This window comes from Fukomys damarensis, unplaced genomic scaffold (genome assembly GCF_012274545.1).
Source record: "Fukomys damarensis isolate Sample0158 unplaced genomic scaffold, DMR_v1.0_HiC HiC_scaffold_34, whole genome shotgun sequence".
NCBI classification, from domain to species: domain Eukaryota; kingdom Metazoa; phylum Chordata; class Mammalia; order Rodentia; family Bathyergidae; genus Fukomys; species Fukomys damarensis.
This window is the reverse complement of record NW_022900946.1, coordinates 23,204,589-23,227,310: the sequence shown is the minus strand read 5'-3', so window position 1 is coordinate 23,227,310 and position 22,722 is coordinate 23,204,589. Positions and strand designations below refer to the sequence as shown.

Below are 22,722 nucleotides of genomic sequence, written 5' to 3'. Positions count from 1 at the left end.
TTTTTTTTTTTTTTTGAGATAAGGACTTTATATACTATGTTCTCCAGGCTGGCCCTTTAAATTGTTGAAATCTTCGTCTCATCCTCCTGAGTCGTGCACCTTATAGTTGTGCCCCACTGTACCCAGCTTCTGAGTTCTTTTTTGATGTATCCCATGTACTTTAGTTACGTTCATTAAAATATATTTAATCCAGGAGTTGGGTATAGCATAGTAATAGAGTACATGCTTGATGTACTTGAAGCCCTGGGTTCAATTCCTAACACCATTAAATAAACAAATAAAATAATTTTAAAAAGTAGTAGTCAATAGCAATTTTTTTTTTTTTTTAAATGCTGGGGATCAAACTCAGGTCCTTGTGCTTGCAAGGCAGGTGGTGGAACCACTGAGCCAAATACCCAGCCCAGCAATTTCATTTTTTTTTAAATTTCCTTCTTCCCACCTTCCTTCCTTCCTGCCTTCTTTTGGTACTGGGGATTGAACTTAGGACTTGTGGCGCCACTGAGCTATATCCCAGGCTTCAAAAGCAATTTTTTTTTCTTTTCTTTTTGGTACCAGGGATCAAACTCTGGCCCTTGTGCTTGCAAGGCAGTCGATGGAACCACTGAGCCAAATCCCCAGCCCTCTTTTTCTTTTTTCTTTTTTCTATTTTATTTATTCATTTATTTTTTGTACTGAGGATTGAACTTGGGTCCTTGGGCTTGCAAGGCAGGTGGTAGCACCACTGAGTTAGATCCCTGGCTCAGCAATTTCTCTATGAAGTAGTCCCCATGAGCTTTTTTCTGAAATGCCATTGAATAGTTGGTAAGTGCACACAGATGAAATAGTTTACAGAATAAGTTTTCTGTTTTTTATTTTATTTTAAACAGATGTCCCACAAGCAAATTTTCGTCGTTTACCTTTTGACCACTGCAGGTAAGAGTTCTTTATTTCATCTGTGGGCATTTTATGTTCTGATACAGGTTGACTATCCCTTTTCTTTCTTTCTTTTTTTTTTTTTTTTTGAGTCAAGGTCTTGCTAGGTAGTCCAGGCTGGTCTCACATTTACTTTGTATCCCATGTAGGCCTCAAGCTTGTGGTGATCCTCCTGCCTCAGCCTCCCAGAGTCCTGGGGTTACAGGTGTGTGGCACCATGCCCAGATAACTGTCCCTTTTCTGAAATGCTTGGGACTGATCTGTTTCAGATTTGGGGTTTTTTTGGATTTTGAAAAATACTTTTATAGGCTTTACAAATTATCATCCCTTATCTGAAAATCCAAAATCCTTACCATTTTGAAAATTGATGTGATGCTTAAAAAGTTTCAGATGTCAGAGCCTGTCAGCTCCTGGATTTTCAGATTGGGGTTCTGAGTGTGTTGTCTTTTTGTTGGTGTTGGTACTGGATATCGAACTCAGGACCTTGTGCTTGCGAGGCAGACAGTGTAACTACTGAGCTAAATCCCTGGCCCTGTTGTTTGTTGAGACAGGGTCTCACTTTGTAGTGTAGGCTGGCCTCAAACTCACAGCGATCCTCTTGCCTCAGCCTCCCAAGTGCTGGCATCATGGCTGTGCGCCACCACACCCGGCTATTGTGTTCCATCCGACGGTCCTTCTGCCCCTTGAAGATGCAGGTGGGGTCTGTCTACTTTCAGCTTTCCCCACCTGCTTCTTCCTTGCTTTGGGACAAGGTGCACCCAGGCACGACAAGAGCTAGCGGGTATTTTCTCGGTGTTTGAGTTTGTGTTTACAAGTGTTACCTTTGTAACCTCTTGCTCTCTGAGGTTGAGCTGTTTGATAGTTGACAGAACCATTGCTTAGAAGAGTGAAGCGTCTCCCCCAGCGGTCACATCCGGGAAGTCCGGCTGCTGGGCTTTGGTCCCACTGCTCTCATGCTGGGCCCAAGCCTGCAAGGCTTTATGACTGCTCCTGATTTGCAGCAGCAGCAGAAGCAGCAATAGTGAAGCTGTCTCTTACCTGGGAAGCCGGGGCACGACTGCAATGACAGTCAGCCGAGTAGCGTGTACGTGAACAGAGCAGGGTCTGCTGCGGAGCAGGGTGAGGCCTGACGACCTGTGGTTGCTCTGGACGTGGGTGTGGACGGGCCCGGTCTCGGGAGCCTGAGCCGCGGCCCTTCTGCCCTGCACACATTTGTGTCTGCACAGCCTCCCGTCCCCCAGACTGTGATTTCTGAATGTCGGGGTGACACTGGGGAGCTGACCAGGCTGACCTGGTCCCCCCAGCACCCAGTAGGGGCAGGTTAGTCAGGTGCCCCAGGGCAGCGAGGAAGGTACAGAGTCTCCTGTGCAGGGAGATCTTGGGGTAAACGCACTGCAGCCCAGAAGCCAGGCCGCCTGTGCGCCCGGGGGAGCCAGCAGCACCTGCACGGGCGGGGGGAGAGTAGCTGGTCAGGACCTCTTGTCCTGTCCACCTGCCCGGGTTTGTTGTCAGCCTTGTGGGTGTGGATTGAGGTGACCGGTCCTTCGCTTTTGGGTCCAGTTCTTCAGGCGGTCGGTTTTGTTTTTTTTTTTTTTTTGGTGTTTTGAGACAAGGTCTCACTATGTAGCTGAGACTGACCTGGAACTCACTGTGTAGCCCAGGCTGGTCTCGAACTCACAGTGATCCTCCTGCTTCAGCCTCCTGAGTGCTGGGATTACAGGTGTGTGCCACCATGCCTGGCTTTTTTTTTTTTTTTTCCTTTCTTTTTATTGAGTTTATTGGTACAATCTAGGTATACAATACAATTACATTCATCATTGGGATTCTGTACCGGCTTTTTTTTTTGAGACAGGTTCTTGCAGTGTAGTTCAGGCTGGTCTTAACTCATTAAGTAGCCCAGGCTGGCTTCGAACTTGTGACGTGACATCCTGCTGCCTCAGCCTCCCAAGTTCTGGGATTACAGGCGGGCACCACTGTGCCTGGCCCTCCAGGAGGTCTGATCTGTATCCATTCTGCGCATTACTTACCTTGGGTTACTGTGAAAATGATGCTTCGGGTCAGGTCAGGGAGCGGGTGCTGATTTATCATCATAGCATTTGGAGCCGGCTTCAGTGTTGGCTTTTGCTTTGGTCACTCACCAGCAGCAGCACCACCACGGCTGCAGTTAGAGCTGAAGGTTGGGCCAGAGACAGGTGGCAGGGTTGCTCGAGAAGACTCCCTGGGCCACTGTCCTAAAAGCCACCGTGCCGGGCCCGGTTGGAGTGTGGCAGGATTGGAGCACTGTTGCTGCCTGGCTGTCCAGGTCTTAGAGACTGACCTGTGTTGACTAAACTCATAGATAATGGATGTACCAACAGAAACCAGGTCAGCCAGGGCCCTGGATGGCTAGCAGCAAAAACCTCTTGCAAGAAAAGGAGGCCAGGTGTGATGGTGTACGCCTGTAATTACTTGGGGAGCTGAAGCAGGAGACTTGACATGAGTTTGAGGTCAGCCTGAGCTACACAGCAAGACCATGTCCGAAGAAACAGAAAGGCTGGCTGTGGCACCTCACCGCGTGCAGCTCTTCCCCTGGGCGCCTCAGAACTCCCCGAGGGCTCTGGAGACTCAGGCCTTGACCTCCATGCTCCAGCCCCTTAGAAATGGGGGGGCGTATGTTGGAAATGAGGGGTACTGTGCGTACACTCTGTGGTTAGGGGCAGGCAGGGCACCTCCAGACATGTTGCCCCACCAGACTCTAAGACGGCTGTTGGTAGAGAGGTGTGGCCTGCTGTGTGAATGAATTCCACTTCTGCCTCCACAAGGCCACCTCCCCCTAAACCCTGGATCTGCTTGGCACTTGAAGGTGGTGACAGAGCCCTTACACAACGTGCGGCAGGGGAGAGCCTGGCGGCTGTACCTTGTCCTAGGACCGGTGCCTGGTACGGACCGGCCTGTCCCAGAGCTGCTGAGGGGTGAAGCTGGGGCGCTTCTGGTGCCGGCCTCGGTGCAGTCCGCGCACAGGAGCCGCTGAGACTGTTGGAAGAATGACCATGGAGGGAAGCCAGAGGGTGGCCTGCCGGCCACTCCTAATCAGTGTGCCTGACAGCTGACCAGGAATGACACCCTTTCTCAGTCTCTCTCTGCAGCCCTTCGCCTACCCAGTCTGCACTCCAGAGGGTGTCGTCTTTGATTTGCTGTGAGTTTTCCTTTGAATTTTGTTATAATTCAAGAGGTTATCAAACCACTAAGGAAAGGGACACCCGGTTTTCACAGACAGTGCCAAGGCCACCAGGCTGCTGGTCCCAGCAGCCTCAGGAGCTCTGGGTGACCGAGGAAGGAATGTCCCGGCCTCGGGAGCATGGCCGCAGTGCTGCTCTGACCCCTGGGCAGACAGCTTTAGCTGGCAGGTGCTGTCGCCCCTCATCACTTGTGGGGGTTGTCAGGTCCTTAATGGCACACCTGCTTCTCTTTTGGAAGGTTAATGAGCTCCATGCTTTCCCTCTGTGAAAGCAGAGCCCTCAGGAAGGTGCATAGGTTTCCTGTGATGTATTTGAAAGCATTATGCCCATTTTCTATTTATTTGTTTTTTTGGTGCCAGAGCTCAAACCCAGGGCCTCAGAGGTGCTGAGCATAACCTCTACCACTGAGGTACACCTCCACCTGTGGTGACACTTTCTGTTCTCTCTTCCCTTCAGGAACATCGTTCCATGGCTTAAGAAGTACGGGACCAACCCCAGCAATGGAGAGGTAGGTGGCCCTGCTGCCATTTAAGTGATGCTGGTGAGAGAGGCCCCTCCCCCGGGGGATCAAACTCAGGACCTTGTGCTTGTAAGGCAGGCCAGATGCCACGGATCTCAATCCCGAGTCCTGTCTTTTTTGTTTTTGATAGAGTCTCCTGTTGTCAGGGTGGCTTAGAACTCCCTGTGTAGCCCAGGCTTTCCTCAAGCTCACAAGCCTCCTCAGTGCTGGGATGATAGGCGTGTGCCACCACATCTGGCTGTCCTAGTGATTTTCATGAGGCGCTATCGACCCACTGATGAGGAGACAGAAGACAGGAGCGACAGTCCTGCCTTCCCTGCTCTCTCCTTTACAGAAACGTCCCCACCCGTGTTCGCATGTGTGCGCAATCAGTGGGCCTTCGCCTCTGTAGATTCAACCAGCTGTCGGGCATTAACTTTTTTTTTCTTCATTCCGCCTGTACTGAGCATGTACAGACTTTTTTCCTTATTGATATTTCCTAAATGATCCAGTTTATGGAGGACTGACATTGTATGAGGTATTGAGTCACCTAGTGTTACTTTAAAGTAGACAAGAGGATGGGTGTAGGTGTTTTGCTAATCTTGTGCCGTTTTATGTGGGTGAGTAGCTCTTCCGCTGATTCTGGTGTCTGGGGAGTCCTGGAGCCAGTCTGCGGTGGGTACTGAGGGACAGCGGTATGTGCCTTCCTGGGCATACATGCAGTCACAGTGCAATCTGTACCTTGCTCTACGTGCCCTGTAGTGTGTCCCAGAGACCCGAACAGTACAGTCTTATCTTCAGTGTGTGTATCCTCCGTGGGCGTATTGCACTGGATCTCAAGTCCTGTGCCAGTACAGACGGATGCAGGGGATATCTCTGTGCCTGTGTTTTGGGGCATGCGGGAGTATCCTGCCAGGACTGCTAGGTCAAAGGAGGAGGGCACCTTTTCAGTTCCAATAGCTACTGCACAATTGCCCTAGAAAGCTGTTCTGTTGTTTTACACTCCCAGTAGCAGTGTGGGAAAGAAAGTGCCTGGTTCCTGTGTCCATGGCAACACCAGTGACTTTTTTGTCTTTTTGCTACGTAAGGTACAGTTTTATGCTGTACTCATTCTGTTTCCTTGGTCCCTTTATTTCTCAGAGACCTATCTCCTTCCCTCTGTGGGCCCCTTTTTTCATGTATTTAGCTGCACTCTTTATTCAACACGAAGGTGTTAGCCTTCCCTGTGTGCTAGGTCTGCAGCAGGAACGGGCAGGTGGATGCCAGGAATTCTGCTATAGAGAGGCACAGTGAGGCTGGGGGAGGGCGGGCGGCCCGGGAGTATCTGAGGAGCAACCTCAGCTGAGACTCCATTTCCAAGTTAGGTCATGTTCACAGGTTCCTAGTGAGCTTGAGCTTTGGGGAAATACTTTTCAACCCAGTACAGAGGGGGATCGCGTGCATTTTACCCAGCGACTCTGCCCCTTCTGTCAAAGTGACTTACGTTTACTCCTACTTGGGGCTTGGTGTAAGAGCACCGATGAACGGGATGGTGAGTCAGGGGCCCAGAGCTGGCCATGGCTCCAGCTCTGGTACCGGTAGAAGCAACAGGGTTCTTCCCAAGGGCTGGGGTGCAGCGTGGTGGTAAAGCATTTGTCATTGTGCACAAGACACTGGGGCCATTTCCCAGCACCGCCTAAATAAGTAAGAAAATGACTTTCCCTAGGGTTATGGGAGAAGCTAGTAGCCCATCTGTGCCATCCCAGCTCTTCTGCCCCTGGGCCGGTACAAGGTTCTTTGCAGCATAGGTGTCGTCTCCAGGGTGAGCACTGAGAGACTCCTCCAGCTAAATCTGAAAAAAAGTCCCTGGGCTGAGGGCTGGCCGGCCACATGCCACATGGGCCTGGTGGTGTGCCGCGTGTGGGCTCTCTGCTGGCTCGTGCACCTGGAGGGCGGGTCCCGGCTCTGCTGCCGTGTCACCTGCACGTGCGTGTGGGGGATGGTGAGCGGTGAGTAACAGGGTGGAAGGGAGCCAGTGCGGGAGGAGCAGATGTGCTTGGTCAGGAATGGCGTAGGGTCAGAGGTCAGCCCAGGGACCTGCTCCCAAGACCCCTGATGTCTTCCCTGAGCTCCGGGTGGTAGGGGCAGGGCCAGCCCCACCAAGGTGGCAGTGGCTGCTGGTATGTGGGCAGCACAGGTGCGCTCTCCCTCTTACTGCCTGGACATTTTATCATTGATCAGCTTTCCCGTCGGAGAGTGAACTGAAGGTATGCTTCAGCAAATAGTGATCTTACTTCCTCGTACACTCTTAGCATTTCAGTGTATTTATTCTAATTTCTGTGTGGGGGCGGGTTCTGGCAGTGAGTCCAGGGCAAATGAGCTATACCCCAGCCTTTCACTTGTAATTTTTTTTTTGTACCAGGGATTGAACTCGGGTCCTTGTACTTGTGAGGCAGGCAGGCGGTGGCACCACTGAGCTAAATCCCCAGCCCTGTAATGTTTTATTTTTTTAAGTATTCATAAACAGAGTAAGCTGAACACTTGGGTACCCTCACTAATGTTAGAAATACACTTATTTATTTATTTGGTACCGGGGATCAAACTTAGGTCCTTGTGCTTACAAGGCAAGTGGTGGAACCACTGAGCTAAATCCCTGGCCCTACACTTACTTTTTAATTTCAGAAGTAATTGGTGCTTGCCATAAAGATGTTCAGATAAGGACTTGGTAGAGTATGTGTTTCTTATGCAGAGTCCCTGGGTCAGACATTGCAGAAGCATAAAACCATCCCCCAGCCTGTAGCCCCATCCTTTAGCCCAGCGGTCACCCCCGAGTTTGTGTGTTACAAACCTGGGTTCTCAGAGCCTCTGGGGTGTGGGGATCACATAGATTCTGTGGCCCTCTGCGTCTGTCCATGTCCCAGGGCCTCCTGAAGGGGTCCCTGCAGCTAGACTCTGGCTGATAGCTGCAAAGGGTTGGCTGGAGAGAAATCTTTCTGGTCCGTTTCAGCTGGCTTCTCAGCCTCAGTATCTCTTCCTGTCACTTATTTATTGTTAGTGTGTGTGAGAGAGACAGTGTGTGATACTAGGGTTTGAACCTAGGCCTTGTGCATGCTAACGAGTGCTCTTCCACAATACTCCCAACCCCTTCATCACTAGTTTATGTGCCTTCCAGAAACTCGACGGGAGATCCCTGATCAAGCTGAACTTTGCCAAGAACAGCGAAGGTGAGCGTCCTTGTAGGCTCTAGGGTTTTCCCTCGGAGCCCGGGCCCTGCTCTCACCAAGTTGTTTTAGGAATCAGACATTCCTTTCTTTGTGGTGCTGGGGGTCAGAGTGAGAGCTTCATACATGCTGAACATGCACTCCACGACTGAGCCCTAAGCCCAGCCCTCATTCGCTCCTTCCCAGTCCAGCTGCCTCGTATTTGCTTTTCATTTTTCAAGAGATGTCACATGACCTGTTAAAGGCTCAGGTAGTCAGGGATGGAACCACTCGCGCACAAAGGCAGTCAGCCATTGAGAGTTGCTGTTGGCCTTCGTGGTGCAGTCAGGCCCTGCAGAGTGCAGGCCGCATCTGGCTAAGGCTGTGGCACATTCATTACTGGAGGCAGAGGCTGCTTAGGCTGAGACCAGGGTGGTGGCTGGGCTGTGGGTGTGGTGTCCTGACTTTCCGGGCAGCTGTCAGCTGGGCTTCTCGTCACCGCTGCTCCTGAAGCCCCAGCTCGGCTGGGGGCCTCCTGCTTTATACCCCTGCACTCCCTCCTCTTGTCTCCTGGTCAGATGTCTGAGCTGAGGCATGGTGTCACAGGCTGCTCTTGCCGGAAATTCTCTGTGGCCTTTGCCCAGGTCTTCTTTTGCTGCACAGATGCGCTGGTTTAGGTTGTTGTCTGTCAGCGGGAGTGTGATTTCCAGAAAATACTAAGTGCATGTGAGGATGGGCCCCAGCCTCCTGTTTTGTTTTTGTTTTTTCTTTTTTTTTCCCCTTTTGGTACTGGGGATCGAACTCAGGACCTTGTGCTTGCGAGGCAGGCGGTGTCACCACTGAGCTACATCCCCAGTCCCCCGGCCTCCTTTTTCTGAGCACAGAGTCTGGTGTTACGGGTCATGGGGGAATAAACTTCAGGGCAAAAGCATTGCTGACAGTCAGTGGAGTTAGGAGTTCCCTGCTGGTGGCTGAGTGCTGGGCACCTGCCCTCTAATCAGCAGATTAAGGGAAGGGCATACAGTGTGTCTTTCCTTCAGCAAGCGTGTATTTGTGGAGCACCTGCCATGTGCAGAGAGCAAAGCAGGCCGAGCCTCCCTGAATGAGAGGCGCTTACCTTCCACTTAGAGAGAAAACTTACAGCGGATCAGTAGAGTGTATCAGAGGCTGTGCCATGTGTGGATCAGAGCAGAGCAGGACCGGGGGAGAGAGGGCCATGGAGGGACCAGCAGCCAAGGTTTGAGAGGAAATCTGGCAGAAGGGAGGGACGGCATGAGCATTCCAGGTATAGGGCACAGCCAGTGCAAAGGCTCCAGAGTGCGCCTGCTCTCGAGAGTATCTGTGTGCAGCCAGGAGTCCACTGTTGGTGGAACAGCAGGTGCTGAGGAGGAGGCTGGAGATGTGAATATAGATGTGGCCTGAGAGGCCAGGGGTGACAACAGGAGGCAGAGCAGGGCCTGGAAAGTCATGGGCAGACTTGGGCTCCTCCTCTGGCATGGGAACCACTAACAGGAGGAATGAGGTCTGGCCTCACCTTTTTCTTTTTTTGTGCTCAGGATCAAAGCTGGGGCCTTGCACATAGTAGGCAAGTGCCCTACCATTAAGCTAAACCCTGAGCCTCTTATTTTTAATTGGAAATTTCAGACACAGGAAAGTAGAGAGTATTAGTATCATGAGTAGCTATCTCTGATCCATAACAGCCTCAGTCCCTGGCCTCAGCTTGTGGCCTGGCTGGTTAGTCTGTGCTCCCACTGGACACTTCCTGCAATGATGTTGAAGCAAATTCCAAACGTGTGTCATTTCCTGATTAAGTGTTCCACTTTGTAGCGCAAAAGGATCAAGACTTACACCATCACCATAGCTTTGTGACCTGTAAGAAATTAACAGGGTGTGTGTGTCTGTGTGTGTGTGTGTGTGTGTGTGGTACCAGGCATCGAACTCAGAACCTTGGGCTTGCAAAGCAGGCAGTGGAACCACTAAGCTAAATCCCTGGCCCTAATAGGGGTTCTTTAATCTCATAGATGTGCACCTTATGGTCAGATTTCCTTAGTTTCCTAATTATTTTTTAGTTTTCAAAGCAGATTTGCAAGAAGTCTACCCAGATGTTGTGGGTGATACCTCTAAAGTATCTTAGTTTTTAAGTCTGCTAGTTTTTGGGACTTAACAGGGCTCCTAGGTACTGGGTAGGGGATTATCAGGGCAGGAAACCTGTGTGTTTCGCCAGTCACCAAGGTGAGGGGAGAGGGAGGCCAGGAGATGGCGTAGCTGGTGGGAGCTGCAGGTGTGAAGGGTTTCCTGGGGAGACAGACTCTTTTCTGCTGGGGGCTGGCACAGTGGTCACAGAGCCTGCACCTCTGAGGGGAGAGGAGTCAGGGTTGGGTCTTGCAGGATGAACGAGTTTTGTAATGGCTTTAGCAGCTGTTTCCCCTCCGCTTCCAGCTCTGGGCAGCTGGCCTGGGCTGCTGCCTTCTACCTTCTGTGACCTTCTACCCAAGTAGTTCTCGCCCGCCTCGGCCTTGGCCCCTGGTGGTCTTCTGTTGGGAATCATCAAAGCCCTCGAGGGTGACCGGCCTCCCCGTGTGTGCTCTGTCCTAGGGAAGTACCACTGCCCGGTGCTGTTCACCGTGTTCACTAACAACACTCATATTGTGGCCATCAAGACGACTGGCAATGTCTATGCTTATGAGGTGAGGCCTTGCTTCAGGGCCGAGACAGCGCGGCACCAGGCCCTTGGGTGTGTTTTTGGGGATATTCTACCAGCCTGGCTGCGCTGGGGGTGAGCACAGCAATCTCGACCTGGCCTTGTGAAACTTGGTGTCACAGCCACCAGCGCAGGGCACCTTCCTACTTTCGCAGACCCAGAAAGAGGGAGGCGCTCCCTGTGGCCTGCAAACCTGAAGTGCAGGCAGCTCTGACTGCTGGAAGGGGCCCGCAGAGCCCAGGCCCCGCGGAGGGCTGAGCCCTGAGGGATAGGGAGGCAGGGTTCCCCGGCGGGGGCAGTGGCAGGCTGTGGGAGGGGTTCCTGTGGGGAGCAGGGTAGACACGGGAGGGAGTAGGACCGGGACTTAGCTCAGTGGTGCCGCTGCCTGCCTGGAAAGCACAAGGTCCTGAGTTCGATCCCGGAACCAAAACAAGAAAAAAAAAAAGATGGGCAGAGCCTGGGGACAGACCGCCATTGCAGGGCAGGTTTGTGCCCCTTCCCTTCCCCACCTGGACGTTTGCAGGGTCGGGGTGGCCAGTGCTGTCCAGGGCTCTGGGACTTCTAACCTGAAGCCCACTGGTCAAGCAGAGGGGCCGTGTTGCGTACGTGCTCACTGCGTGCTCGTCTCCGTGTTTGGTGCTCAGGAGACAGGGCAGCGGTGGGAAGTGGCTGCTCCGGAAGCCGTGCCGGGACCCTCCCGTGAGCAGGCTGGGTTCCAGTCACCGTCCGGGCACGGCCGGCTTTGCCCTTCCCAGGTGGTGGGGCACTGGCAGGTGTTCGGTCATTTCTGTCCTCGCCCTCCCCTCCCCGTGGTGCTCTGGTAGAGTGTCATGCCAGTTCCTTCCGGCTGCAGGCAGTGGAGCAGCTGAACATCAAGGCCAAGAACTTCCGGGACCTGCTGACTGACGAGCCCTTCTCTCGGCAGGACATCATCACCCTCCAGGTGAGTTTCAGCTCCCCTGCCTGCCCGGCTTTCCGGGCTCCATCTCCTCCCGTGACCCTGCCCCTTGTAGTTCCACGGTTACTCTCAGCGCCTCTGCCTTCTTCCCTGGGTTACCCCGGGCCTTGGCTGCGCTCTCTGCCCCTGGGTTGCCCCTGAGGCGTCAGAATGGAGTGGCTGGCCACTTTGCAGGCTGGCTCTCCTCCCTCATACCATTTCAAGGACAGGGTCCCTGAAGGTGTCAGCCTGGAGTGAACTGATGAACTCTGACAGAAAAGTAGGGGTGGCCGGACGGAGCTGTGGCTGGGCGGGTCGGCTGAGGCATCCGGTTCACTCCGCGGCTTGTACCATGCTGATCAGAACGTAGCCCTGTGGCTGCCCAGGCCTTCCTGTGGCTGCCCACCATCCAGTGACACTCTGTATTTGTGGGCAGAGGGGATGCCGTTTGGTGAGTAGCTAGCCGGTCTGTGCCCTGTGCACACCCACCCCCACTTATGGCCCAGCCCGTGGCTGAGAGCCGGCCTCTTCCGTGTGGGCCCTGCCTACCCCATATTGCCTGTGGCAGCCACTCGGCCGCAGCCCTGGGTTCACTCTTCTGGACGTTCTCTTTGCTGCAGGACCCCACCAATTTGGACAAGTTCAATGTCTCCAGCTTCTTCCACGTTAAGAATAACATGAAAATAATAGACCCAGGTGTGTACAACGGGGGGAGTAGGGTGGTGACCCTTGGGCTTCCTGGGGCCGGGGACCCCAGGGGTCTGGCTGCAGCCATGGAAACACCAGCGGGCCAGACTTCTCCCGCTGCCAAGACATCGCCCACTTTTCCTTAGCCCTGGGGCCTGTACACTCCCTGGATTGCAGTCGGGACTGCTTTGCCTAAGGGACACCGCTGGAGCTGTCACTGGGTAGAGGCTCTGGGATACAGTAGGTTGTCCTGGGGAGAGCTGGGACCTTGGTCCCTCTGCCCCAGCAGGCCTCACGCCCAGAGCTGAGTCGGCCTTAGGCAGCAAAGGACAGCTTCCAGGTGTCCAGTGACGAGCGCTGCGTGAAGCTCTTAGAGTCTGGGAAGGCTGCGTACAAGATCAGGACAGGTCCGAGCTCAGGAGACCCAGAGGCTGGGGTCCAAGATGCTGACCCTTCGCCCCAGCTGAGCCACAGCCCTCTTGCAGGGGTGCAGGTGGGGCTTTTCACTTCCGGAAGGAAAGACCCCAGAAACCCATCACTTTAAATTATCACTTTTTAAAAACATGAGCAGAATGCACACGGTTAAAAGGTTGGAGTATACAGATAAATGTAAAGGAAATAGAATTGTCCCCGAGCCCCCATCCTCCACCCCAACACTCACTCCTGTTTAAGTGCAGGAGGGAGAGCCCTGAGCACCTGGCCTTCCTGTGGCGTCTGCTGCCGTGGTCTTTTCTGGATTTGTCCCCACCCATCTGTGGCCTATGCTGCTCGTAGCGGCTTAGAGTCTCTGTGCTGTTTTGTAGATGAGGAAAAGGCCAAGCAGGACCCATCTTATTATTTGAAAAACACAAATACTGAGACCCGAGAGACACTGCAGGAGCTCTACAAGGAGTTCAAAGGGGATGAGATTCTGGCAGCCACCATGAAGGCCCCGGAGAGGAAGAAAGTGGACCAGCTGAATGCTGTGAGTGAGCGGCTCCATCACCTGCCTCTGAGCCCTGTGAAGTGGGGCCCAGGAGGCACTGGAGGCGAGGCGGTGGGGCTCCCTAAAGCCGTGGTGCCTGGGGCCCTGGATGCCAGATCTCCAGGGCTGCCAGTATAGCTAGGTTCTGGGGAGGTGAAGGGCCTCCCTCCGCGCCTCCCTCCCTCCGTGCTCTGTGCCCAGTCCCTCTCCTGGCCTGCGTGGCAGCTACCTGCTGGCTCTGGTGGTTCTCAAGGCCGCTTTTACACCTCAGGACACAGCAGTCCCCAGATGTTCCTCCCTGTGGAGGAAGGGAGATGGGCCCATGGGTGTCCCGGGCGAAGCCAGGAGACTGAGGCCTGTGGAGGTGCCTGGGACGGCCGTGTCTGTGTCTCCCAGAGCCCAGCAGCGTGATGGTGCTGGGTTTGTGCCCGGCGCGTGGGCCCGCATCTGCTCTCCTTCCCCTGTTGAGGCAGAGCCCAACGAGCCAGAGCTGTGGGAAGGACAGAGGCCAGGGACGGCAACTCTCAGGTTCTCCCACGTGAGGAATTATTCAGGCAAATTTGGAAAACTAAGAGTTTCTGTCTAATCTCCCCCGGAAGAGTCACCGTTAGCACTTCGGTGCATTTCTTTCTCAGGGGGCAAGTGTCCCCCCTTTTTTTCCTTTCTAGTAAAGGAAAATGACATGGGGACTTTTATTTTCCTGATTAAAGCCGTCATGTGTTTCCTACAGAAATTGGAACCTTTAGGAAGAAATAAGTCTTTTGTACTCTTGTCCCTGGAGAGAAGGCCAGTCCCGTGCGTGTTTTCCCCAGGGTTTGATTTAGGCTCCGCCCAGGCCACACTCGCTTCCCTGGCCTGGGCCTCTACCCTACCCTGCTCTGAAGGTGCCCCTCGCCCTCCCAGGGTTTGATTTAGGCTCCGCCCAGGCCACACTCGCTTCCCTGGCCTGGGCCTCTACCCTACCCTGCTCTGAAGGTGCCCCTCGCCCTCTGGTCCTTGCGGGCTCCCGAGCCCGGGCCTAGAGGTGGGGGTGGGGTGGGGGGGCTGTCCTGGCCCATGAGTGGGGGTCAGGGAGGCGGGGCCACGAGCAGGGCTGAACGGCACCGTGTTTCTGCCAGGCTCATTACTCCACGGGGAAGGTCAGTGCGTCCTTCACCTCCACTGCCATGGTGCCGGAGACCACGCACGAAGCAGGTAGCGGCCCCTGCCTCTCCGGGTGGTCCCTAGGGTCTGAGTTTGCAGTGGAGGCGATGTGGCTCCTCCTTGCCTGCCTTCCCAGCCTCCACCGTGGTTCCTGCAGGTCAGATCTCAGGTCTGCAGGGCTTGGCGACAGGCACAGAAGGCAGTGGCCTTCCGTGGAAGTGATCTGGTGTTGGGAGAAGCTGCACAGCACCAGCCCTGGCCAGGGGCGCTGTGCTCACCGTGCCCCTGGCCCTCAGCCTGTCCTTGGTGCGGCCTCCTGCGGCCTCCCATGTTCTCAGCACGTTTTCCAGCACCCACCTGTTCGTGGCTGAGCCTGATGGGCGCCCGTGGCCCCAGCTCCGGTACCCGGCAGGCCTGCTCGCAGGGCAGACCCGTGGCTTCGGTCTCCCGTGTTCTCTGGAGAGCCGCCCTGCCCCGCCATGACGTGTGAGGTAGTGTGGTGCCCAGTAATGGGGCCACCCAGGTCGGGGGCAGGCACCGAGTCGGGGCTCTGTTTGTAGCTGCCATTGACGAGGACATGCTGCGCTACCAGTTCGTGAAGAAGAAGGGCTACGTACGGCTGCACACCAGCAAGGGTGACCTCAACCTGGAGCTGCACTGTGACCTGGTGGGTGTGACCACCGCTCCCCCCGCCATCACGCAGCCCTTTGGGGGTCATTCAGTAGCCAGGGCTTAGATCTGCTGCTGCAACTGGCACGTGCTTGCAGAAAAGCCGGCTCGTCTCCAGCGGAAGCCGGGGTGTCCCGGTCCCATCACAGCACAGCCTGTCTCTCCTGTGTTTTCTGCGGGGTGGGTGTGCTGTGTGTACCAGGCAAGGGGCCTGGTTCCGCCTCTGCTCTGCCACAGCTCACACAGCTGTGGCTCCCGTCATTTAGCTTCCGGGGTCTTTGCCCTGTTGAGGCCTGACCAGACCAGGGTCCCCAGGACCAGCAGCCACTCAGCCTTACTATGTGATAAAGGCTCTTTGTGGCTTTTGTGACCCTGTTGTTGGCTACGATGTAAGTGACAGAAGCGTTGGGCTATTTTGCAGACACCGAAAACCTGCGAAAACTTTGTCAAGCTGTGCAAGAAGCACTATTACGATGGCACCATCTTTCACAGATCCATCAGGAACTTTGTGGTGAGTGACACAAGCCTGTGGCTGTGTGTGTGAGCGGGGGCATTGTCCCTGCCCTGCCTCTCGCGCCCTGGTGTGTCCTGTAGATGAATCCTGCTGGGGAACCTGCAGGCTGGCTCTTGAGAGCCCAGCCCACGTGGCCCCTGTGGTCCTCACAAGAGTGCTGAGCCTGCCGGGCAGGTGGGCCGTGGTTGGTGGGCAGCAGATGGCCTCAGGCTGACCTGCTCACTAGCTTTTCTCCTCACAGATCCAAGGTGGGGACCCTACAGGCACAGGCACAGGTAGGTCCCAAGACTGCGCCCATCCCTGACCCCTTTGGCTGCTCAGTGGGACCCACGGGACAGGCAGGTGGGAGAGCCCTGGATGTGGGGTGTGGTGGACGAGGCAGAATTTCCCGACCCTCAGTTTCCCACTTCGAGTGGTTTGAGGCCTCCACGACAGGCGGGGAGGGCCCTCAGGGACACCCTCCTTCAGGAGACGAGGGACCGGCCATCCCTCCTGCCGCCTCTCCAGGTGGCCTTGCTCTGCGCGCACCGTGGGAATCCTCAGGAGGGTGGTGCGTGAGCAGCACTCGGCCTGTGTGGGCGTTGGGGCTGGGGGAGGTGGGCGGAGCGACCTGAGGACCCACTCTAATTGCTCCAGTGCCTGATGCCCTTGGCTGCCGGCCAACTGCTCCTTTCTGTTCCAGGCGGGGAGTCGTACTGGGGAAAGCCCTTCAAAGATGAGTTCCGGCCTAACCTCTCACACACGGGCCGAGGCATCCTCAGCATGGCCAACTCGGGGCCCAACACCAACAAGTCCCAGTTGTAAGTCTCAGCCCAGTTGTCTGAGCCCAGCGCTTTGGGGTGGCCTGAGGAGGGACCGAAAATTGCCTGCGGGTTCTTCCTCTGAGCACTTCCCGGGGTTATACTGGGCCCAAGTCACCTGCGGGTCATGCCGCACCTGCAGGCCGAGCGGGGGTGCTCCTGTGTGCAGAGAACCGCTGCGCAGGTCAGCAGGCAGCGCGTGGTGTCGTGCGCCCCGGAGGGGCAGTCAGTGGTTCACAGGAAGTCCCGAGGGCCGTGCGGTGTGTGGCCGGGAGGGTCCAATGGCAGCGGGGGGCTGGGAGGGCCTCTGGGAGCCTGGCTGGGTGGGGAGGGGCCGACACTTGGACTGGAAGAATAGGTGTACACAGTACGTTTATGGGTCATCCTGAAAGCCGAGCTCCACTTTCCGTTTGGATAAATCTTTTTGGTTTGTGTGTGCAGTGGGTGGAACCCAAGGCTGCGTGCACTGCTCTACACCCCTGTCCTGCATGTTTTTTTTGTTTGTTGGTTGGCTGGTTTTTTGAGATGGTCTCACTATGTAGTTGAGACTTTCTCATGGGGCAAGTGATCTGGAACTCACTGTGTAGCCCAGGCTGGTCTTGAACTCACAGCGATCCTCCTGCTTCAGCCTCCCAAGTGCTGGGATTACAGTGTACCACCATGCCCAGCCCCTCCTATTTTCTTCTGGTTTGTTTTACTCTCTCTCTCTAGCCTCCTTCCAGGTGTTAGAAATGAGTGAGAGACAGTGTTGGGAGGTCTGGGTCTGTGTGGCTGCAGGTTTGACATCTTTGAGTCTTGCCTGGTTGGTGGCCTCACTTGTGGTCAGCCTGATGGGCTCAGGGCTCAGGGTTCCAGTTCAGCTGAGCAAGGTGTGTTTGATGTGGCCTGGGGCTTCGGTCTTATGTGGCTTGCTGGCGAGGTCTGTGTGGGCTGATAGGGACAAGGGGAGCACGCTGCCGTGCCTCCCTGCCACACTGGGGAAGTGGCTTCCTGCCTCCTGCATTGGAATTTGTCTCAGGGTGCTTCTTGCCTTCGTCCTTTTGTCTCTTGTCTTCTGCCTCTTTCTTCACTTTCAGCTTTTCAGATTCTGAGCTTGGTGGGGCTTGTTTTGTTTTTTCTTCATAGAGTTTATTGGTCCATTTTAGGTAGACAGTGGTTCCATTCGTCATTGGGATGTTGCGCCTTTTCGTGCTGCATCTCGGTTCTCATTCTCCCCATTCCCCTGCCCTCCTTTCACCCCCTCCATTCCCTCTATTTACAAAGACTTGGTTTCCATTTTTTCCTTTACTCGTGTTTTGTTCCCTTCTTCCCCTTCCCACTTCCCTTCCTCCTGTTTCACAGTATCACTTGTACCATTTGAACCTTATGTACACTTTTAGTTTTTCACACCAGAGAAACTATTTGGTATTTACTCAAGTGTGTCCTCCTTCTTTCACTTGAGTATGATCTCAATATGCAACCATTTTCCTCTGAATGACTCTAGTTTCTCATGCTTTATGGCTGAGTAGTGCTCCATTTTATAGAGAAACCACATCATCTTTACCCAGTCTCTCGTTGGTGGGCAGTGGGGCTGTTTCCAAGTTGTAGCTATTACTAACTGTGCCGCTGTGAACATGGGTGTGCATATATCACTGTGGTATGCTTTTTTAAATTTTTCTGGGAGATAACGAACAGAGGAATAGCTGGGTCAAATAAAACTTCTAATCCCAGTTGTTTGAGGCATCTCCATACTGATTTCCACAGCGGTTGCACCAGTCTGCACTCCCAGAAGGGTTCCTTCTCCCCACAGCCCCACCAGCATTTGTTACTGGTTGATTTCTTGACAGCAGCCGTTCTTTCTGGGGTGAGGTGGAATCTCAGTGTTGTTTTCATCTGCATCTCTCCAATGACGCGGAACCTCTTTTCATGCTTCTTTGTACTGGCGCACACGTGGGTTCCATGTTACTGTAATTCAGCTGCCAGCATTAGGTGCCCTTAACCTCTGATTGCTATTCTGCTTTCTGTGATCTTATGCTTCTGAATCCTTTTTTTTTTTATTTCTTTTCATTTCTCTTCCCTTTCTCCTCTTTGGAAGCTTGAGGATTTACTTCTGCACTAGTCTGTCTGCCTAAGTGTAAAGCCACTCGGTGGTATCTCACATAGCCCGAGACAGGACGCAGGGAGAACTGTGCAGTCCCCTCAGCCGTCTTACATACCAGCCTTACTGTTCACTCTGTCTGCCCAGTTTCCGTGCCGTACCCGGTGGGGTTGTGCTCTGGGCCTGAGTGGTTGTTACCCAAGGTTCTCAGTTCCTTCGCTGGTGCCACCTTTCTCCTGGTCTGCCGTGCTTGGTCCTTCAGCACCTGTTGTGATGTGGCTGAGCTCCGGCCCTGTCCTGGCTGCCTTCCCGAAGCAGCTGCGTGGGCCGGCTTGGGAGGTTGGCAGCGTCTGGGGAGCTGGAGCTCTGGGGTTACTTTGTGACCTAACAGCCTTGCAGAGATGTGCGTGGAGGCTGCAGGTTCCTGGAGGGCTCTCGAGGCAGCCCCTGACCCTCTGTCCTCCTTCCTCAGCTTTATCACCTTCCGTTCCTGTGCGTACCTGGACAAGAAGCACACCATCTTTGGACGGTGAGGGCAGCTGCCGTGAGAATTTTGGGGTGTTGCACAGCTGGCTGTGCCCTCCCTAGCTGGGACCCCTCACTGGGACTGTGCTCGTTGTACCCTCGCTATGTCGCTGCTGAGGGTGGCACAGCGGGGCTGTCTCGGTTGGGGAAGGTTGGAGAGGAGGAGCCGAGTCCCAGCCCAGCCTATCCAGCCTCCCTGGCCCAAGCCCTCTGCCCTCCCGCTCTGGGCATCTTCTGGATGGTGGCCAGGTTAGAAGTCTAGCCGTGTCCTGTCTTGTCCAGGCAGGGGTCAGCAGACTTTCCCGTAAAGGTCCCAGTGCGAGGGCTTAGCTCCGGGGTCACAGCTCATGAGATAGGGACATGGGGCAGCAGGGCGGTTCTGTCCACGTAACTGAGCGCTGCATCTGGCAAGGCCTTATGCCCACACCTCCTCCTCCAGCCCCTGCCCCGCTGCCGCCATTCTGACCCGGGGCAGCTTCGTGGGCACCTCCCCTTGGCCCGATCCCCGTCCTGGCGTGCCTTGGGAACACGGCTGTGGGGACTGCGTGGGGCGCGTGCAGACCCCTCTGTTCCTTGGCTGCAGGGTCGTTGGGGGCTTCGACACACTGACAGCCATGGAGAATGTGGAGAGTGACCCCAAGACGGACCGCCCTAAGGTGTGTGCCCGAGGGGTGTTGGGGTAGGGGCCCCACCGTGCGCCCACTCACTGAGCCTCCTGCCACCAGGAGGAAGTCCGCATCGATGCCACCACAGTGTTCGTGGACCCCTACGAGGAGGCCGATGCCCAGGTGAGGACGGCACAGGGTGCCAAGGGGAGGGCTGCTGCCAGGGTGGGGGCCCCATGCCCCCTACACGGGTTAACCTCAGCACCGTGCCTCCCCAGATTGCTCAGGAGCGGAAGGTGAAACTTGAAGTGACCCCAGAGGCCAAGGTGAAGACCAGCCAGCCCCAGTCTGGGAGCCAGGGCCCTCAGACGTGCCGTCAGGGGGTGGGCAAGTACATCAGCCCGGCAGCCACGTGAGTGGGGCGCAGCGGGTGGCGAACCACAGGGCCGGGCTCAGACTAATCTTGTGTCCTGGGGCCACCCCAGCCGGAGGGACCTGCTCTGTGCGGCCCACGGCCATCAGGGCCCGGGCGTGAGGTGAAGCATGTTACTGGGGGTGCTTCCAAGGGGAGGCTGTGTGCAGATGCCGAGTCACCCTGAGGGACTGTGGGGGCTGGTGGCAGCACAGGCTCTCGGCGCAGCTTGAGGCCTGGTGCCCGTGTAGCAGCTGGAACCTGCTCCTCCTCCTCTCCTCAGAAAACGCGCAGCAGAGGAAGAACCATCAACCAGTACAGCTGTCCCTGCAGCCAAGAAAAAGCCCAGTTGGGGTTTTGGGGACTTCAGCTCCTGGTAGCCAACAGGTGGGCCACACTGGATCCTGGGATTCTGGTAGGAGTGCAGGGCTGGTGGTCCCGGTCCATGGCGCTGAGCTTTGTGCCTCGTAAGCTGCCCAGGTTATGATCCAATAAAGCTCTCACCTGTTCCTGGCTGCCCTTCCCTAGCTCCCAGCCTTCTGGTCCCTCTGCAGGTGCCAAGGGGCCTGGCTCCTTCCTAAGGCTTGGGCCTGCCTGGGTTTGGACCTCTCATGGGCAGGCCTGGCCTAGTAAAGAGATCTGTGTCCCCACTTTGGTTTCCTTACCCCCGCCTCACCCCCGTCTCCCCAGGGACAACCCTTAGGCTGGCCAGCACCACCTTTCTGGACCTGGCTAGAAACACATTCTCAGACCCCAGACCGGACCCTGAGCTTCTGGGAACTGGGGCTGCCCAATCTGTGGTGACAAACTCTAGGGTTTTGACCCTGGACTAGAGCGTTAGCCACACCTCGACGAACCTTTTCTCCTTCCCCTTGCTTGGGACTGGGGACCCAGCTGTGTGCTTGGCCCCTTGGCTGTATCATTCGTAGGTAAGGCTGACAGCTCCTGCTGTGCCGAGGGTGAGCGACTGTCCCAGTTGCGATGGCCTTGCTGCTTACACCACCTCGTCACCAACTCCTCCGGCCTCCTCACCGCTCCCATGACCCTTGGACCTGTGTCCAGAGTTTACGCCCAGCCCAGGAAGCCTCCTCCTGGGGCCAGTGTTTCCTGGCTGTGCCCTGGCTGTCCTGGGCTCCCTGTCCTCCGTGGGCACTACCCACTTCCCACTTACACCGAATTCTGACTTGGGCTTCATCCTTTCTTTCCACACCTACAACCTGAAGCCCATCAGCAATTCTCGACAGCTCGTACTTGTAGAATGCACCTCCCCAGAGGCCAGCTCCTCCTCCTCCAGCCTGTCCCTCTACAGCCACTGCTGCCCACAGTCGGCCCCAGCACCAGTGACTCTCCGTCCCCACATCCCTCATCTTCCCTCTGCTCCTCCCCATCCAGCTGGCTGTGGGCCGTGGTACCTCACATCTGCAAGAAGAGGGGAGGGCTTGAAGAGTGCAGGGTCCACCAGGTGGACAGACACAAACCTACAGGCCGCGGAGCCAGCGCTGGGGAGCTCAGAAGGCTGGGGTGGGGCAGGAGGGACTGGGACAGCCCGACAGCTGTGGGCCACCTTCCACGCAGTCCCCCTAATCATTTTCTTACGCTTTTCTCTGGCTATTCAAAAGCTGTATGACCAGGCAATTACAGAAACAGAACCCTGGCAACCCTCGGTCCCTGGGGCAGCTCCGGGACCCCAGCGCGGGCACTGCAGGAAGCCAGGCCCATCCCTTCACGTCAAGGAAGAGCCTCCCCACAGTGAGCACCAAGTAACTGAGATGTCTGACATGGGCAGCTTTATTTATAAACCTCACATGGACACAGGACCAAGGCTGCTGTGGGGCCAGGGGCCGGGCTAGCCTGACGGCTGTATGTGTGTTCGAGCTTGGCGGCCCCTCCTCGAGGTGGTGCCTCCAGGCTGCCACCCACGTGTCCTGCACTCGGCCTCCTCTGGCCTGTGCCTCCCTTGAGAAGGAGGAGCGGGCCCAGGCCCTGCCCTCGCTCACCCCGGCCTTTGACAAACGAGGGCTGACATTTCTGTAGTTCGTTTTAGAGCTTTCCAGACATTAAAACCACATGGATTTTATAATTGCCTGATAGGCTCATCAGGTAAAATAAAGGACTTCTGGGAACAAATCTCATCTCTGAGCCTTTCAAATATCTGACAGATGCCATCAATAAGCGTTAAGATAGAAAAATACTGTGTTTCTATATAAAACAGCAACAAAGAACCACATTTGTAAAGCGATGCACTGTGCCAGAGGGTCCTACAAATGCATTCACAATCCTGGCATTGCTTCCCACTGTTCTCAAGGAAATCGTTTAAATAATTTAAGTAAAAGTCACAGGACATGTTTAGGAACATTCCAGCACTTCACCAGCATACCTGGTTATAGTCTTGTACCATTTCCCCTGAAGCCAGCTCATGGTCAGTTCATTTGGTTTAGAAAGGAGCTTGTATTTTGCAGAAGAAATACAAAACAAGCCATAAGGGTACTAGTAAAACGTTTTCAGTCCGCGCCATCGCAAAAGACAATACTAACATGAAAGTGCTCAAATGGAAGGAGCAGTAAACTCGCCCAGAACATATACAAGCTTTAAATATAACCATACCATACATATATATTTACACACACACACGCACGCACGCAGCTCGGACGAGCTCTAGAAAGCGCGTTCCCGTCCCGTGAGGCGGCTCCCGCACATGCCGAGCGCGCACCCTTTCCTTGAGCCTCTGGATTCCGCTTCAAAGGCGTGAAGAGCAGACGGACGTTCCTCTCACTAGTGCTCGTTCCCCCATCCAGGAAACCCCCTTCCCACTTCAGCCAGCGCTGTCTTCAGCTTGCAGAACACGGCAGCACCACGGGCTGCAGCGATGCCCTAGCTAGG

The 22,722-nt window shown here is 55.1% G+C and overlaps 1 protein-coding gene across 3 annotated transcripts in view; it reads left to right on the top strand.

The window, feature by feature from the left end:
• Nucleotides 1-22,722, top strand: part of Ppil2 (peptidylprolyl isomerase like 2) — a 27,592-nt gene that overhangs the window by 3,216 nt on the left and 1,654 nt on the right. The window contains exons 3-21 of one of the 3 annotated variants that reach the window (XM_010620657.2): nt 867-912; nt 4,025-4,087; nt 4,587-4,638; nt 7,781-7,832; nt 10,404-10,495; nt 11,363-11,452; nt 12,067-12,142; nt 12,937-13,097; nt 14,216-14,291; nt 14,801-14,907; nt 15,331-15,420; nt 15,665-15,698; nt 16,106-16,223; nt 18,773-18,829; nt 19,409-19,481; nt 19,551-19,613; nt 19,709-19,842; nt 20,126-20,229; nt 22,638-22,716. In XM_010620657.2, coding sequence (XP_010618959.1) covers nt 867-912; nt 4,025-4,087; nt 4,587-4,638; nt 7,781-7,832; nt 10,404-10,495; nt 11,363-11,452; nt 12,067-12,142; nt 12,937-13,097; nt 14,216-14,291; nt 14,801-14,907; nt 15,331-15,420; nt 15,665-15,698; nt 16,106-16,223; nt 18,773-18,829; nt 19,409-19,481; nt 19,551-19,613; nt 19,709-19,842; nt 20,126-20,222 — 1,481 coding nt within the window. In that variant the 3' untranslated portion in view covers nt 20,223-20,229; nt 22,638-22,716. Of the gene's footprint in view, nt 1-866; nt 913-4,024; nt 4,088-4,586; nt 4,639-7,780; nt 7,833-10,403; nt 10,496-11,362; nt 11,453-12,066; nt 12,143-12,936; nt 13,098-14,215; nt 14,292-14,800; nt 14,908-15,330; nt 15,421-15,664; nt 15,699-16,105; nt 16,224-18,772; nt 18,830-19,408; nt 19,482-19,550; nt 19,614-19,708; nt 19,843-20,125; nt 20,230-21,461; nt 21,540-22,637; nt 22,717-22,722 lie in introns of those variants that run through there. The other 2 variants (XM_010620655.3, XM_010620656.2) reach the window with 2 other exon arrangements.